Below are 12,421 nucleotides of genomic sequence, written 5' to 3'. Positions count from 1 at the left end.
ATCTAAGTTACATTCCTTTAACCCAATATTCTCCAAAATACAAACTAAACAGACAAAGAGCATCATTTAGTTTTGGAACATTTTCACACGGAGGGGGCCACATTTCAATTTTTTTTACCACTTGTGGGGTTAGTGAGAAAATTTAGAAAGATAAGATTTGACAACTGTAAACTTCAAAGTAAAGTTCAGGAAAAAAATTTTAATGCATTATGTCAAGAACTCAAATAAGTGACTAAATAACAAAAACAAAAGAATGCCAAAAAACAAAACGAACTAATAAAATCTTTTTCACATTTCTGAAGCAGCTAGGTTTGGAAGACCCAATCAAAAATGTGAAAGAGTGGCAGAAGCAGGAGTGGACTGAGAACTAGACAATGACTGTCACTCTTTGGAAGAATTGGGTGAACTTTCCATTATATGGACTGAAAGTGCTGTTTCATGAATAGGTTTGCATTTGTGATTGTGAAATTACATTTTACAGGAAGCTTGAACTATAGCCTAAACACAATTTAGGCCTCATTTTCTAATTGAAACCAAAATAGATGAACTAAATCTATGAGTTTTATTTGGTGGAACAGTAACCATTTTCTTCGATCTTGCAAAGAAAATATTTTGAAATTCAGCTTCCTAGAGTGATACTATGCATCATGAGTGTTGTGTTTAAGATGATAAATATTTTATTCAAATAACAATGATGTCTCAAATTATCCATCAGGTAAATTCTAGAATCAGAGATAGCAAGGTTATACAAAATGCACTTCAGTACTCGCTACAATGAACTGAAATTTCATCAGTGTTAAGCTGAAAGAACCAAACTGCTTTTTCTCATCCTTACTATTGTCTTGCATTTCTGAAGCAGATCCAGCAACCTGACCCCTCATGTTTTCAGCAATATCAGATTCTAGCATTATGTAGTCAAACCAAACTTACCAAAATCCTTGATTGCCCTTGTAATATTGCTGTGAAATTAATGGCACAGCATAGAGAAAGTTGAAGAGAGGAAAGCTGACCTGGCTAGCCAAGACATTCTAGACCAAAAGAAAATTATAAACTCTAGAATACACAGCTCAACAAAAAGAAAACAGAAACCCAGTTTTATGGTCACAACTATCAAGGACCATAAAAATATAACCAGCACGGTGGCTCAATGGTTAGCACTGTTGCCTCACAGTGCCAGGGACCCAGATTCAACTCCACCCTCTGACAACTGTTTGTGTGGACTTTACACATTCTCCCAGTGTCTGCATGGGTTTCCTCCAGGTGATGTGCAGGTTAGGTGAACTGGCCAGGCTCAATTATCCCTAGCGCCAGGGATGTGTAGACTAGATGGAGTAACCATTGGAAATACAGGGTTGCAGAGATTTGTTTTGGGTGGCCGGCGGGGGGGGGGGGGGGGGGGGGGGGTGGGGGAGGTAGTTTGGTTAGGATATTCTCTAGGGGTTCATATGGACTCAATTGGCTGAATAGCCTGCTACCACACTAAAAGGATTCTATGATATTCCATTATACTGCGATTCTCTGTACCAGGAAACATTTTCAATATAATTGTGCTTGACCACACAATTTCTCAATACAGGTATTTCTTACCAGAAAGAAATAAGTCAACATTTGATCCAAGTATATAATATCCAGAAATTTAAAGATTTCCACAACTCAGTGCACTTGCTTACCGTTAAATTAGGCCAGAGCTTATAAAGCCTTCACTGGAGTTAAATTATTGCCTTCACATATCCACATGCTTACTTAGCTTTATCTAATCCAACTTTAATATACAACCTCAGTCCACTCAAACGTCAAAACCAGCTCTACACCTAATTAAGTCTACTGAAATTGATAGCTATGTATTTTCAGAATCTTTAAGATTATATTTAAAGCAGGCATAAATTCCAGCTGATTTTGGCATACTAAAGACAGTATAGAATTTAACTTCATTTTTCATCATTAACTCAAAAATATATGACAGAGGAAGTCTGTTGGTCCAATGTGTCAAGGTGAGCCAACGATGGAACCACAGGAAAGGTATGGGGCAACATAGACAGCCATTCAGTCCAGTATATTCGCACTAACTGAAAAAAAAGTAATCAAAAAAATGAACTGTTCATTGTAATCTCACTTTACAGGACCTGGTCTGTAGCCTTGCCCAAATTATAGCACTTCAGGTGTTGCTGGCTCCACTGCCAAAGCAGGCAGACACCTAACATCAAGTTTAATCTCTTTTTTTTTAAGATCTCAGTCCATAACCTTGTGGGGTTTAAAGTGTGTGTCTCAGTACTTTCTAAATGTTGAGGGTTTTCCCCTCTATCATCAAATCAAGCAGTGAAGCATTCACACTTTGGATGGAAAGTTCCTCTGGAATCCCTTCTAAACTTCATGATGTGGAGGTGCTGGTGTTGGACTGGGGTGTACAAAGTTAAAAACCACACAACACCAGGTTATAGTCCAACAGGGTTATTTGGAAGCACTAGCTTTCGGAGTGCTGTTCCTTCATCAGGGGGCTGTGGAGTATTAGATCATAGAACACAACTTATAGCAAAGGTTTACAGTGTGATGAAACTGAAACTAAAAAAAGACCTGGATTGTTTGTGAAGTCTCTCATGTTTTAGAATGGGAATGTTGGTTTCAGTTCCTTCATATGCAAATTCCAGAACTTTCTAAAAGTTACATTCTCAAGTGAACTTTATCAATAGGTGCCATGCTAGCCCAGATAATGCGACAAAGGTGTGAGGTGCCCTGTGTGAGGCTGTCTGTGCCCCAATGTTCAGACAGATTCTAACCTAAAAAACTGATTTACACAATCTTCCATGGATTCAAGCAGTTTTTGAGAAAAATAAAATGTAATTCTGCAAGTACAAATTCACTGCAAAAACTTGCATGCGTGCCTGTCTGAGCGTGCATGTCTGTCCGTGCACGTGTCCATGCTTGCCTGCCTGAGCGCGAGTGTGCGTGACTGCCTGCCTGTGCACCCACGCGTCTGTCTGCCAGAGCGTGTCTGTCTGTCAGAGCACATGTCTAAGCGGTGTGTGTGTCTGCCTGTCTGTCTGAGCGTGCGTGTCTGCCTGCCTGTCTGGGCGCATGCGCACCCGTCTGCCTGCTGGCCTTCCCGAGCGCGGGCGCGGACCTGTCTGCCTGTCTGCCGGTCTGCCCGAGCGCGGGCACGCACCTGCCTGCCCGAGCACACGCACGTACCTGTCCGCCTGCCTGCCCGAGCGCGCGCACGTACCTGTCCGCCTGCCTGCCCGAGCGCGCACCTGTCTGCCTGACGGCCCAAGCGCGTGGACCTGTCTGCCTGCGGGCCCGAGCTCGCAACTGTCCGGCTGCCTGCCCGCCCACACGCGCCTGTCCGCCTGCCCGAGCGCGCGCGCCTGTCTGCCCCAGCGGGCACACCTGTCCGTCCGCCCGCCTGCCCGAGCGCACGCGCCTGTCCGCCTGCGCGCATCTGCCCACCTGCCTGCCCCAGCGCACTCACCTGTCCGTCCGCCCACCTGCCTGCCTGCCCGAGCGCACGCACCTGCCCGCCTGCCAGTCTGAGCGCGCACACACCTGTCCGCCTGCCTGCTCGCCTGACCGAGCACGCGCACCAGTCCGCCTGCCCCAGCGCTCGAACCTGTCCGCCCGCCTGCCTGCCCAAACATGCGCACACCTGATCGCCTGCCCAAGCGCGCTCACCTGTCCGCCCGCCTGATAAAGCGCGCGCACCTGTCCGCCCGGCGGCCCGCATGCCCGAGTGCGCACACCTGTCCGCCTGCCTACTCACCTAACCGAGCGCGCGCACCTGTCCGCCCGCCTGGCCGAGCGCGCGCGCACCTGTCCGCCCGCCTGGCCGAGCGCGCGCGCACCTGTCCGCCCGCCTGACCGCGCGCGCGCACCTGTCCGCCCGTCTGCTTGCCCCAGCGCGCGCACACCTGCCCGCCCGAGCCCGCTCACACCTGTCCGCCCGCCTGCCCCAGCGCGGGCCCGCCTGCCCCAGCGCGGGCACACCTGCCCGTCCAAGCACGCACACACCTGTCCGCCCGCCTGCCCGCACACCTGTCTACCTGCCCGCCTGAGCGCGCGCACCTGCCTGCCCGCGCGCACCTGCCTGCCCGAGCATGCACACCTGTCCGCCCAACTGCCCACCTGCCTGCTCACCTGACCGAGCACGTGCACCTGCCCGCCTGAGCGCGTGCACACCTGTCCACCCGCCTGCCCCAGCGCGCGCACCTGCCCGCCCGCCTGCCCGAGCGCGCGCACCTGTCCGTCTGCCTGATTGCCCCAGCGCGCGCATCTGTCCGCCTGCCTGCCAGAGCGCGCTCACCTGTCCGCCTGTTAAAGGTGAAAACGTTGCGATCAAGGATGAAGCAGATAAGTTGTAGGACGGTGCTCGGAGATTGGCAGTTGTTGGTATTGAATACTGAGGCTGTTGCGGCGATGTCATCATTGTGGGGGATGCTGGTGTAGAGTGCTGAAACATCCATTGTGACAAGGAAGGGTCCTGGTTCGACTGGTCCGTGGGTGCGGAGTTTCGGTAAGAAATCTGTAGTGTCGCAACAGAAGCTGGGGGACCCCTGTACAATGGGTTTCAAGATGCCTTCAATGTAGCCAGAGAGATTCTCATACAGGTCCCAATGCCTGATACGGTGGGACCTCCTGGTGTGTTGATTGTGCATTTTTGGAAGGCGGTAGAAGTCGCCTACGTGAAAAATCCGAGGGCGTGTCAGGAACTCTGAAGGACTGGAAAAGTCCAGATCAACGTGTTTAGTTCACAGGAGTGCTCTTTGGTCAGATTAGCCGGCAGTTGCCTGTAGTGTTCCTGGGTGGAGGAGGAGCCATAGTCATTCAGAATAGAACAGTTTCCTATTCAGCAGTTATGTTTGAGCCAGGGTGTCTCTGAAGAAGGAGCACGCGGTGTCCACCAACACCCTCAAGCTGTTCAGGGAGAGGTGGGCACCACTGGGAGTGGAGTGTATTATTTCCCTCCCCAACTCTATTTTGATTTAATCCCTGCCCTGTCCTTCACTGTTTGATCATGGAGCATTGCCCTCTAAGAAAGACACTGCTTGTCACTGGCTACTTGGGTGTTTCTTTATTTTTCCTGGTGGTGGAAATTGAATAAAGATTTATACACCTGTATCTTTCACTGTGTCTCACACCTGCACACAGACACAACATGGTGCTGGGGAAAAATAAGCACTACCGCAGTTAGGCGGTAGTGTGGGGGTAAAGCAAAAAATATTACCAAGAAATTTAAGAGTCTCTTCAGTTTGGAGCACTGACTCTGTGCTGGCTGATGCTCCAGTCAGTGTGTTACTGCTGGAACTGAGGAGGAGAAGAGTTTTCTTTGTCTTTTTTCCCCCTTTTCTTTCAAAAAAAAATAAACAGGAGAATACAAGCACTACTGCTGTTGGGCGGTAGTGTGGGGAAAAAAAATTAAAATAGAACAGATTACTGCAAGGAAGTGTACCGACAACTAAATAACCAGGAACGCTACAGGGAACTACCGACTGAGCACACCCGTGAACTAAACACATTGATCAGAACTTTGGATCCAGTCCTTCAGAGTTCCCTATGCGCCCTCGAACTTCTCGCGTAGGCGATTTCTACTGCTTTCCAAAGGTACGCAAAGCCAACACACCATGACATCCCTACATATCAGGCAATGGGACCCTGCGTGAGAACCGCTCTGGCTATGTTGAAGGTATCTTGAAACCGATTGTACAGGGGACCCCCAGCTTCTGTCGCGACACTACAGATTTCTTATAGAAACTCAGTACCCACAGACCAGTTGAACCAGGAATATCCCTAGTCACAATGGATGTTTCTACACCAGCGTCTCCCACAATGATGGCATCATGGCAACAGCCTCAGTACTCCGAACCAACAAGTGCCAATCTCTGAACACTGTCCTACAACTCACCCCCTTTTCTTCAACCACCACATTTTCACCTTTGACAACCAGTTCTTCATACAGACACATGGAACAGCCATGGGGACCAAATTTGCACCTCAATATGCCAGCATTTTCATGCACAGGTTCAAACAAGACTTCTCTACACAGGACCTCCAGCCAACACTATACACCAGTTACACTGAGGACATTTACTTCCTCTGGACCCATGGCGAGGAGTCACTGAAACAACTACAGTGATATCAACGAGTTTCATCCTATCATCAAGCTCACCATGGACTAATCTCTACTATCTGTCTCATTCTTGGACACATGCATCTCCATCTAGGATGGGTACCTCAGTACCTCTCTACTGCAAACCAACAGATAACCTCACGATGCTATACTACTCCAGCTTCCACCCGAAACATATTAGAACAGCCATCCCCTCTGGGCAAGCCCTTCGCAAATACAGGATCTGTTCAAATGAGGAGGAACGTGACAGGCACCTGGAAGTACTCAAGGATGCCCTCATAAGGATGGGGTACGATGCTCAACTCATCGACCGCCAGTTCCCATGTGCCACAGCAACAAACCGTAATGACCTCCTGGGGAGACAGACATGAGCTGCAACCACAGGGTACCCTTTGTCATGCAGTACTTCCCAGGAGCCAAAAGACTATGCCATGTTCTTTGCAGCCTGCAACACATTATCAAGGAGGATGAGCAACTCACCAAGACCTTTCCCACACGTCCACTTCTCGCCTTTAAACCACCACCAAACCTCAAATAGATCACTGTTCATAGCAAACTGCCCGGCTTTCAGGACAACGCCATACAACCTTGTCACAGTGGACGCTGCGAGACGTATCAGAATTTTGACACAGATACCACCATTATGCGTGGGGACACCTCCCACCATGTACATGGCAGACACTCATGCGACACAGCCAATGTTGTCTATTTCAAACGCTACAGGCAAGGATGCCCTGAGGCATGGTACAATGGCATGACCAAGCAGAGGCTACAGTAACGGATGAATGGACACCGCACAACAATCAACAGAGCATTCCCTCCCAGTCAGAGAGCACTTCAGTGGTTTAGGATATTCGACCTTGGCCCTTCAGCTGACTGTCCTCCAAGGTGGACTTCGGGACAGGCAACAACGAAAAGTTGCCGAGCAGATAGCCAAGTTCAATACCAATGGGAACACCCGTGCATCATAGGAAAGAGATTAATATTCAAACAAGTATAAGTTTATAATCTGCAGCAGCACAGAGCTTAGCTTCTGTCACATCAGTAGGCTTCCCCCTTTAAGATTTTCCTGCACTCTAACATTTATTCTTGTGCTTTATCTTGTTTGCACAAACTGTATGTAAAGTAGCTTGGCAAATGTGCTTAAGTACTGAGTACTAGTGGTTTGCTTATCTCCAGTAACTGTTGACAAAAAATGGTCAATAAGTAAATTGCAAGCTATTAGATTTCACTATCAATACCAGCACTTAAACAAAAACTTGACAATTAAAGGGGAGATTACTGTTTGGAAGAGGAAGAACACAACATTACATATCCCAATGCAACATTTTCTTTATTAATTTTTATTTATTGCAAGAAAATCTTAAATTATTTATAACTCCAATTTCTGTCAGGACCCTTGATTGAATAAAACAAAATTTGTACTCAAAACTATTTGAATGCTATCATACTCACAACATAACCAGCATACTCTTCATTTTCAACAAAAGCATCGTGAAGCCAGACAAATTCTTCATGTTGACGGACAACAGAAAATTCATCCTGTTTAAAATTAGGTAGGGTGCTCTGCAGGAAAACAAACATGTTTTTTTTTTAAAAAACAGCATCCATAAATTCATTTCTTTTAAAAGAAAAATGTGGTAGATACAATTAACACTAAAAAATTTTTTTTATAAATTTAGGAAAAAGTTCTTAACCAGAGTAAAATAGGTGATGTCATGGTCAGTGAAGAAGATTATCTAAGATTACAAAGGGACCTTGATCAGATGGGCAAATAAGCAGCAGATGGAGTTTACCATAGATAAACGTGTTGCATTTCGGTACCAGTGCAGGATTCATATGGTTAAAGGTAGGGCTCTGGGGAATGTTGCTGAACAAAAGAGACCCTGGGGTGCAGGTGCATTGTTCCTTGAATGTACAGTCGCAGGTAGACAGCGTGATGAAGTCAGCATTTCGCACGTTGCCTTCATTGATCAGAATATTGAATATGGGAGTTGGGACATCATGTTCCAGCTATACATGACATTGTGAGTCGACTTTTAAGAGGACTGCGTACAATTCCTGTCGCCTTTCTAAAGGAAGGATATTATTAAACTTGACAGGCTGCAGAAAATATTTACAAGCATGTTGCTGGGACTGAAGGGTCTGAGTTATATGGAGATGCTGAATGGGCTGGGGTTATTTCCTCGCTGGAGCATTGGAGGTTGGGGAGTGACCTTATAGAGGTTTGTAAAATTATGAAGGAAGTCGATAGGGTAAATAGCCAAGGTCTTTTCCGAGGGCGAGGAGTCCAAATCTAGAAGGCATAGATTTAAAGTGAGAGAAGATAGATTTAAAAAGGGCCTGAAGTGTAACCTTTTTATGCAGACAGTGGTGTGTGTATGGGACAAGCTGCCAAGTCAGAGAAGATGAATAATGAAGAATTACATTTCAAAATTGAATAAAATAGTTCAAAAGGGCCAGATGACAATGATTGGGGTATAGTCTAAAGAAGTTTTTACATTGCTTGAATATTGCTTTGGCATTAGACAAGGTGACATCTCAAAATTGCTTTCTGTTTGAGAAATCAGTGCTGACACAACATAAACAGTAACTTAAATAAACCAGAACAAAAAAAAAATTGACCTGAAACATTAACTCTTATTTCACGCTTCACTGATGCTGCTAGACCTGCGTATTTCCAGCGTTTTCCGTTTTTAAATAGATTTTTGAACTTGTCCAAAATTTTAATTTCTGCTACTAAAACAAAACTTTGAAAATTATTTTCTTACTAATAGCTTTGTAACTAAGACTATATATCTACTTGGCATCTTATAATTAACCATGGTGGTATGTAAAAAAAATATCATTTTTTAAAAGATTGTTCACGAGATGTGAGCCTTCCTAGCTTGTCGAGCATTTTATCACCCATCCCTAATTGCCTAGAGGGCACAGAAGGGTCAAACACATTTCTGTGGGTCTTGAGTCACATGTAGGCCAGACCAGATAAAGATGGCAGATTTTGTTTCCTATAGAGAACTGGTTAACGAGATGGGTTTTTGTTTAAAACAACAATAGTGATTACATGGTTGACATTAAAATTAGTGTTTAAACTCCAGGTTTTTTTTAATATATTGAAGTAAAATTTTACCATCTAACAGGACAAAATTTGAGCCCATGTCCCCAGAACATTTGCCTGAGATTATGGATTCCTAGTCTAGTGACTGACCCCACTCACACACAATATAATTAATCAGTGTGTTATTTCACCACATAATGCAGAGCACAAAAATGACTAGAAACTAAGTTCAGAATTTACCTTCCATTTTAAAGGATGTTGATTTTAACATGAAGAGATTGCCCTAACTACATACAAACTGTTAAGAAATTTGATTTGAAGAAGCTTTACAATTTGTATAGCGTGTAGTATTAAATAACAAAGAACTGAGCAAAAGATTCAAGGTAACTTTGACAACATACAACTATGAATCTAGGAAGCAAATCCATTTGTGGTTTCCACAATCATTGAAATTACAAACATATAAGGAAAGCCGATGCAGTCGTTTCCATTTTCTTGAAACAATACAATCATAATGAAGCTTAATTTGAAGTAACCACATTTGATTCAATTACAAATACAAACAAAATTCTAGATTCTTTTCAACAATGATTGATATTTCAATACAGAATTAGAATTGGTATGTAAACACTACTTTCTGTACATTCTAAAATACACCACATCATTGCACCAGAGTTCTCCCCAAATAAGTTCCCAATCTTTATAAGCACCATCATAGTGCACAAGAGGCCATCTCACCAGCAATCAATTTTGCCACTTAACTGGGCAATATTAATTATCATTTGCACATATTTTCAGCTCTGGCACTTGTAAGAACCAAAGATGCCAAGCAATAGAAACATCAAGTGTTTTGATTAGATTCCCTACAGTGTAGAAACAGGCCCTTCAGCCCAACAAGTCCACACCAATCCTCCAAAGAATAACCCATCCAGACCCATTTCCCTCTGACTGATGCACCTCTCGCTATGGGCACTTTAGCATGGCCAATTCACCTAACCTGCACATCTTTGGATTGTGGGAGGAAACCGCACCCGGAGGAAACCCACACAGACACGGGGAGAATGTGCAAACTCCACACAGACAGTCGCCCGCACTAGAATCGAACCTGGGTCCTGGGTGCTGTGAGGCAGCAATGCTAACCACTGAGCCACCATGCTGCCCCAATTTTGTGAAGGTGTGCATTATTTTAACAGAAATGTACCAAAACTTTGTCTCAACTCAACTGGAAGGGGTCACTCATGCCAGCATGTCAAAACACTCTTGACAAACGTACTTGAAAATTCAGACAGGACCTAAAACAATTCAGGCAAGAGATTCAAACTCTTCTTAAAGGTATGCTTAACAGAAATGATGTGATAAAAGCTACATTGTTCTCTTACTTAAAGCTGAAGATAAATATTTAAAAAAAATAAAATTTGCTGTAAATTTACAGCACAATGTTTCACTGTTTACAACATACGAGAAAGAATTTAAATCTCTTTACCTTTGTATGAACTGTAAATTTCACTTTATCTCTCTCACTAAGAGCATCTGAAATGTCAACCTGAAGAATGGCATCTGTTTGGAGATCTACAATCACAGGTCTCGGCTGAAATGTAAAAATAAATAAAAATAAGCCTTAACATGTACATTACCTCAAAAATACAGTTGAATCTGAAGTTTAATGTAGAAAATATGAATAAATACACGTTGATACTAAGAAGAGGGATTAAAAACAAATGCTAAATGGCAAGATTTTAGAAAAAGCAGCAAAAATAACTTGGGAGTAGGTATGTGAGTCACAAAAGGTAGCAGTACAATTGTCAAAATAATGCCTCTAACCACAGAATACAAAACAAATAGATGATTTTCAACTTCTACAGGAGTCTAAACAGTCAGCTGCATTGTTCATGGTTTTCCCATTATAAGAAAGGTTGAAAGGTGACATAAAAAGTGCATTCACTTGGAAATTGCCAGACAGGCAAGGTTATATTTCTGAAGGCAATTGCAAAGTTGAAGATTTTAGACTGGAGCCAAAATGGTTAAAGGCTGATCTACCATAATCTTCAAAGTGATGAAAGAGAATTGAAAAATTCTCACTACTTTGCGAACACTAACAATTTTTTACTAATCACAAATAGAACCAATGGGGATGTATTAATAAAAGAACCTTTGCGTAGCTAGTGTTCAGAGTAGAAACCCCCTCCCTCACAGTATTGTTAAAGCAGGGTACACAAATTCTGACAGAAGAATTAACAGCTGCCTGAACAGAACAAAAAGGAAAATCTTCATGTATTAAGAATAAAGACAGCATATTTGGATAGACCATGTGGCACAAAATATGGCAGGTGTAATGGGTCTGCAATTCTAATTGTGCTCGAAGAATGGTTAGACTTACATGAAGGTAATCTCATTAAATCTAAGAATGCCCAACTGCAAGCACAAATAGATATAAAGTCAATGTCACTGAAAATCTGAAAACAATGATCATTTTTATTCTGACAGAATTTTCTTTCTGGTAAAGTAATATTACAAGCATTGGATCCACAATTCAATTGGTACAAAATAAGACTTTTCACATTAATCAACTTATTTGAAGCAAGTTGAACATATGTTTATTATCTACCATTATTCTTTTACCTAATAAATCTGAACATTAGCCCTACAAACAGAGGTGATTTGAGATAAAATCAGAAATTTTCGAGAAACTCAGTAGGTCTGACAGCATCTGTGGAGAGAGAAACAAGAGTTGAAATTGAGTCCAATATGACACATCCTTGGAACACTTCCCCCTGCAAAGTCCTCCTTACTAACATCTGAAAGTTTGTACCAAAATTGGGAGGGCTGTTCACAGACTAGTCAAGTATCAGGCTTACATACTCATATTCACAGAATTCTAATTCATCATGTCCCAGAAACCAGTATTGTCATCTCTGGATATGTCCTGTTCTCCTGACAGCATAAAGCATCAAATGGTGTGGTATAGTGATGTACAATCAGGAATGACTTGCCTCCAACATTTTGGATCTCATGAAGGAAACTTTGTGCTGATTATCAATTACTCTTCCCCTATCACACACCTGGTTCTGGATTAGTGGTGCTGGAAGAGCACAGCAGTTCAGGCAGCATCAAAGGAGCTTCAAAATCGACGTTTCGGGCAAAAGCCCTTCATCAGGAATAATGGCAGTGAGCCTGGAGCATGGAGAGATAAGCTAGAGGAGGGTGGGGGTGGGGAGAAAGTAGCATAGAGTACAATAGGTGAGTGG

At 43.7% G+C, this 12,421-nt stretch overlaps 1 protein-coding gene across 3 annotated transcripts in view; it reads right to left on the bottom strand.

Annotated features, from left to right (window-relative positions):
* The window catches only part of snx6 (sorting nexin 6), a 50,837-nt gene that overhangs the window by 35,191 nt on the left and 3,225 nt on the right, over positions 1–12,421 (bottom strand). For all 3 annotated transcript variants that reach the window (XM_043697874.1, XM_043697873.1, XM_043697875.1), the window contains exons 3-4: positions 10,660–10,764; positions 7,574–7,684 (exon numbers count right to left, since the gene is read on the bottom strand). In XM_043697874.1, the coding sequence (XP_043553809.1) occupies positions 7,574–7,684; positions 10,660–10,764 (216 nt within the window). The remainder of the gene's footprint in view (positions 1–7,573; positions 7,685–10,659; positions 10,765–12,421) is intronic.

Source organism: Chiloscyllium plagiosum, chromosome 10, assembly GCF_004010195.1.
Source record: "Chiloscyllium plagiosum isolate BGI_BamShark_2017 chromosome 10, ASM401019v2, whole genome shotgun sequence".
Taxonomy (NCBI): Eukaryota; Metazoa; Chordata; class Chondrichthyes; order Orectolobiformes; family Hemiscylliidae; genus Chiloscyllium; species Chiloscyllium plagiosum.
The sequence above is the reverse complement of the archived record's forward strand: the minus strand, read 5'-3'. Positions and strand labels throughout refer to the sequence as shown.